General features: G+C 58.9%; 1 protein-coding gene across 1 annotated transcript; it reads left to right on the top strand.

Annotated features, from left to right (window-relative positions):
* The first annotated feature begins 1,498 nt into the window (after positions 1–1,498).
* Positions 1,499–5,506, top strand: LOC103053962 (fucolectin-1-like). The gene is made up of 4 exons (XM_025175287.2): positions 1,499–1,624; positions 2,813–2,900; positions 3,840–4,137; positions 5,323–5,506. The coding sequence occupies exons 1-4, from the start codon at positions 1,499–1,501 to the stop codon at positions 5,480–5,482; spliced, it is 672 nt and encodes a 223-aa protein (XP_025031055.2). The 3' UTR covers positions 5,483–5,506.

Genomic DNA, 5,506 nt, shown 5'->3' with positions numbered 1-5,506 from the left:
GCTTGAATCCCATCTCTGTGGGTGCAGACACCACGCTCGGTCTGGGGGCTTCTCACAACACTTGGTGGGTGATAAACACAGAGGGAGAATGAGTGTGGAGTGATCGGGAAGGCTGGGTCTGAGAGCCTGGGTGCTCCTCCATTTAATCATCTGGAGCCATCTTGGCCACACTGGAAGATGCTTCACGCTCTGTCCCAGGGACCAAGGAGGCATCTGGACTGGCGCTCTTTGAAAAGGACATTTGCTGCCAGTGTCCCAACTGAACTTCTTTTGGCTGCTGCTCCAGTTGATCCTGGTCTCCTCTCCCCACCCCCCACCCCAATTTGCCAGCAATATTTACTCTGATGGCTGCAGGTTGCCTGACACAAAAGAAGCTCTTTGCTACGTCCTCCAAGAGGCTCACGTGTTCTTAAAATACCAGGCAAGAGAAGAGGTGTGAACAGCCAGCGCCTCTCTGCATTTCTGGTGTGAGGTAGGGAGAGAGGAGACTCCCTGGAGGGTGGGAGCTCCAGGCCCTCTCTGGCTGCCCTCTTACATCAGGAGCCCCCCAGGCTTGGGGCCGGCTTTCCTTGAGCAGAGGCACTGCCCTCCTGGAGACCCAGAGGCCTCTGCAGGATTCTCTCTGTTGTCCAATTGTGCCATAATTATGGGGTGGGACCAAGGCAGAGGCATTTTTAAAAGCCTGTACCCCATTCTAGGTAATTTGGGAAAGCAGAAAGCTTGTCATTTTTCCAAGTCCAGGCTGACCCGCTTCAAAATTAGGAGAGCAAGTTAAACTCTGCAGAGAAACCCAGAAAAGCGAACCATGTTATGGGAAATGGCTTGCTGGCAAATTAACCTGGAGAGAAGATGGGAATACTGGAACATCAGGTGGGAAGGAAATGGCCCACAGTTCATTGTTGTCATTGCAAAATATTTCTCATCAAGGCAGGTCAACTCTCCCTCTGTCCTGGCCACAGACAGTGCTTCCTTTGAAAGAGCACCGGGAGCCGTGATGTCCTTTGTCCTCTTTAGATTCTCTTGGCAAGATACAATCAGCCTTCTGGGCACTGCCTGCTAAGAAGGAGCCCTTCCAAAGAGCTGAGCTGCATCGCTACACCAGCTGAAATAAGCCCCTCGTGCCCTCGCAGTTGCAGCAGAGCTGGGCTTTCCTGAGCCTGTGGTCCTCCAGATGTCTTGGGTTGCAACTCCCATCAGCAGCCCGGCTGGCTGGGTGAGTTGGAAGTTGTAGATCAACCATCTGGTAGGGGTCAGTGTGGGGAAGACCCCCTTGTGGGGAAAGGTAGCAAAGCAGGCTGAGAGTAAGTTGGCCCTGAGGTGACCAGGAGTTGCCCCAAAGGGCCAGAGGCGACGTCGCAGGAGAGCTCTTCTCTAAAGGCAGCAGAGGGACCTGTGGTGCCCTTGAACAAGCGCATGTCCTGCTTTTTGCTTCCTCCTCCCCTTCTAAAGTTCTCTGGGAATGTGAAAATGTTTCCTACGTTCCAGCAGGAGGGTGAATATGCAGATCCCTTTTGTGCAGCATCTTCTGAGAGCATTTGCGGAGCTGATGGCTCCTTGGACCCCTTGGGATCCCTCTTCCGAGGAGGAGGAGGAGGAGGAGGAGGCGGCTGGTCCTGGGAAGGAGGTAGAAGGGCAAGGAGGGAAGTTTTCCTGGCTGCTGCTGAAGCCAAAGTCCTGAAAGGGCAGAGCTTTCTGCTCTGAAGTCCCGTCCTTGACGGAGGAGGGGACCTTGCAAGGAGAGACGGCCGTCGGGAAAGACGGGGGGTGAGGGGCCGCATCCATAGATCACAGAGCTGTGCGTTCCCACCTCTCTGGATGTCCTTTTAATGGGAGGCAGCCTCATCAGCTGTGCATCGGGGTGAGCACTGCCTTTCGGTGCAGAAGAGGAGAAGGTTTTGAGAAGACAAGGATGAGCAAGAATACAAATCACTGCTGCGAAGGCTGCCTAAGGGGGCCTCTCTCTTTCTCCTTCCATGTCTGGTTATTCGTGCCTCATCTTCGGGTTGCTCCCTGCTTCCTCCTCCCTGTTTCCCTTTCCTTCTTTGTTGCTTCTGCCGAAGGAGGAAAAGGAGTGTGCGGATCGTGGTGCCTGCAGAGGATGAGGCAAGGGGTGGCACGCCTGTCATTACATCATCACCCAAATGATGTGCATGATGTCATTTGGGTGATGATGTCAGGGCGCAGGCTTGCCCCGGATGCTTCTGGTGTGAGTTCTTGGGTGTTTCTGTCTGTGCAGGTGGCTTGTATATGAGCGAAAGGATGGAGGATGCAGGTGGGGATCGGTTGATTTGGTAAACGGGGCACCTTAATTTGCAGGCAAGAAATGCTAAGTAGTAACTCGTGCACCTGGCTGAGGAATTCCAGCGGCTGCGCTCTGCCAGCCATGGGAGCAGGGGGAAAGGGTCCGGCCGCCAGGCAGGACATCTACCCGACCGCAGAGTGTGAGGTCGGCTGAGGCGGCTTTCTGCTGCTCCCAGCCGAGTCGCCCGTGGCCGGGGACCCTCGCGGTAGGACTGCGGAGCCAGCGGAGATCCAACGGCTGTGGAGGGAGCTCTGGCCCCGAATATTGGCCCCCCTGCAAGAGGACCTCCGGCATTCCTGAGCAGGAAATGTACCCAAGCGCTACAGGCCCCCGACTGCCGGAGCCTTTAAGCAGCAGAAGCGCTTCTGATGGCGAAGCGAGCCGAGTGCCAGCTGGGACCCAGAAGTCTGGGGCAAACCGTCCTCTGGCCCCCATCCAGGCGCCCCACGTGCTTTCCCTTTCATGAGCTGCCTGGGCTGCTTCCGGAGGCTCTGCCCCCTCTCTGTGCAGAGGATGCCTGGGCTCTGGAGCTTGCTGCTGACCATGGGTCTGCTGGAAGGGCCGAGGGGGGCACAGAGCTGTGTGCCTCCTCCAGGGGGTAAGAAGGGTGGAGGGGGCTCTGCGGTTGGGAGGGTGGGCAGGAGGGGGCGGGTTCCATCTTGGCTTGCAATGCTTTGGGAGATCTGGCAGCAGGAAGAACGTTGGAGGGTCCCATGCCGAAGGGTGGGACAGCTGGGCAGGGGAAGGTTGACCGATGCGGGGACGCCAGCGCCTTTGGCCCCTGCTTATCCCGAGCCCCAGCCCTGATTGTCCCCTCCTCTGCTTCCCCCACCCAGCCTCCTGCCCTCCATCCATGCTGGAAAAACAACTCGTCCCACCCCAGCTGGGTATGGCTGCTGCCGATGGCCACCTCAGCTTCCTCCCGTCACCTCGCAGGGCGGCCATCTCAGGGCGGCAGCCGCGGGTCCAGCCCTCTTTCCCTTCTCCAGGCAGCGGCCATCAGTGAGCTGCGGCGCGAGTCTGAAAGAGGCCGGCTGCATCTGGGAGCGGGTGGCCCAGAGGACCCCTCAGACGTAGCTCCAACGGGCCCTTCCACGCACTTGCCAAGTCGCTCTCCCCCCACCTCCCTGGTCTTGGGAATCCGGGCCCTCATCCCTCCCTCCTCCCTCGGACCGGCTGCTTCGCTAGAGGGCCCTGGATCCTGCCTTCTCTTGCGCTGGCTTAACCCTCCTCCTCCTCCTGGACCTCTCTAGCGGCCCTTCCTCTGCTCGAACGCCTCCCCGGGGCCTTGCTGCTCCCCTCCCTCCCCGGCCACCCCCGAGGGTCCTGCATGGACCTCGGCGGAAGAGGGGCAGAGGCTCCACAGGGGCCGAGGCAGGGGGAGGGCCTTCTCTGTCACAGGGGTCCCACTAAGGTGCGGGGTGGAGATGGAGGGGGCCGTCTTGGCTTGCTGTGGCTCTCCTGCCCGTCGTTCTCCCCAGTCTTACGGATGGATGGGCAGCCCAGAAGCCAGCCCACCTCTCCCTTTGCTCCCCAGCTCGGAACTGGGCCCGGGGCCGGCCGGCCGCTCAGTCCTCCACATACCCCCAGTGGGGCGACGTCTACAGCCTGGCGGGCAGCGCCGTGGATGGCAACCGTGACGGAGACTGGCGTCACGGCTCCTGCAGCCACACCATGGCAGAAGAAGAGCCCTGGTGGAGCCTGGACCTGGGTGCCCCCTACACCATCGCGGCCGTGGTGGTGAAGAACCGCCAGGAGTGCTGCTCTGAGCGGATCAAGGGGGCCCAGATCCGCGTGGGAGACTGCGGGGTCCAGCACGGCAAACACAACCCAGTGTAAGAGGGCTCCCCTTCCCGGGGCGGGGTGGCCAAGGGACGGCTCTGCTTCCGAGGGAGGCCTCTTAGCCACGCGGCACAGGGCTGCCCAGAGGGGTCCGGAAGGACAGGATGGTAGCCACGCTTGTGTGGATGAAGCGCCACCCCTCTTCTACGTGCGTTGCAGGGGGAAAAAAAATTTAAAATTAAAAAGGGCGGGGCTTCATCATAGAGCCACCATCTTGACTTCGTTTTAGCCTTTGGGGACCTCCCTGGCCAGGCGCCCAAACTGGATCTGTCCGATTATTTTCAGCCCTGAGATTTCTCAAGGAAGAAGGGGTTGGTAGCCGGGGTTTAGCAGCGGAGGGTTCCAGCCCAGCGTTCCCCAACCCGGCACCTCCACAGGCTCAGCATTCTGGGAGTTGCAGTCCCTCTTTTTCTAGAGGGCACCAGGTAGGGGGATGGTGCCTCAAGGACCCCAGATCTGTGAATCTCCACTCCTCCCGGAGAGGTACTTTGGGCTGCATCAGCGGGCCCTGAGCAAGGCCTCTTTCCTCAGAAGGCGCCAGGTCTTGACCGGGAGAAAGCGAAGCATGTTAACCCACGGCCAGACTGGGGAGGAGGAGCACCCAAACTTCTCCTTTATGACCACCCACCCACCCAAGGGTTCTGACTTGAGAACGGGCAGACAAGGCTCCCAACAGGTCCCAATTCACAAAACTGTAGCGATGGTCATAAGTGCAGCTGCAGTGCGTGTCTGGGAAAATGCACGCTGGGTTTAAGTCCTTGCAGAGCAGTGCCGCTCGCTTCGCCTGCAGGCCCTGAAGCACCTTTTTGCCTTCGGGTCTCCAGTGCTGGCAGCCCCAGGATTTCATAACTGCACCATTCTCTTGTCCATCAGCTCCTCAACCGCAACCCTTTGCCTCAACTCAACACGCAAATGCTTTGGCATTCTACCTCCTTGCACCTTCCTGTTTTCCATCCAGATCCAATTTGTGCAGCCTGGGCCACCAATACTCTGTTCCCGCCAGAGCCCAGTTGATCTGCGGAGTGGAGGTTTCTGGCCAAAGCCTTTGAGCGCAGCCGGCAGCCGTAGAGAACATGCGTCAGCAGCATTCACACATTCTGCTTCTCTGGATTCTGCAGCAGTTCGTGTCTTTGGGGGTTGAAGGGTAACCGAAGTAAGTTGACTTTTTATCTCGGCAGCTGTGGGACCATTACGAACGGCAGTGCCGGCTCTCTCAGCATCGTCTGCTGTGATGGACTTCAAGGGCGCTACGTGACGGTGATCATCCCCGGCCGAGCAGAGTACCTGACCCTCTGTGAGCTGGAGGTCTACGGCTCCAGAGTGGGGAAGGGGTGCTAGAGAGCCTCAAGAGGAAGATTCAGA

The sequence above is a fragment of the Python bivittatus genome, unplaced genomic scaffold, assembly GCF_059951505.1.
Source record: "Python bivittatus isolate LINGU-HERP-01145 unplaced genomic scaffold, Pbiv_v1 ctg000590_np1212, whole genome shotgun sequence".
NCBI classification, from domain to species: Eukaryota; Metazoa; Chordata; class Lepidosauria; order Squamata; family Pythonidae; genus Python; species Python bivittatus.
Note: the sequence above shows the minus strand (reverse complement) of the source record. Positions and strands in the feature narration are given on the sequence as shown.

Excerpts from the sequence above, each read along its gene's own strand:
- LOC103053962 (XM_025175287.2), top strand. The coding sequence starts at position 1,499 with ATGCAGATCCCTTTTGTGCAGCATCTTCTGAGAGCATTTGCGGAGCTG. Across the intron at positions 1,625-2,812 it reads CGGCTGGTCCTGGGAAGGAG|AGGATGCCTGGGCTCTGGAG; the intron begins GTAGAAGGGCAA and ends CTCTCTGTGCAG. Across the intron at positions 4,138-5,322 it reads CACGGCAAACACAACCCAGT|CTGTGGGACCATTACGAACG; the intron begins GTAAGAGGGCTC and ends TTATCTCGGCAG.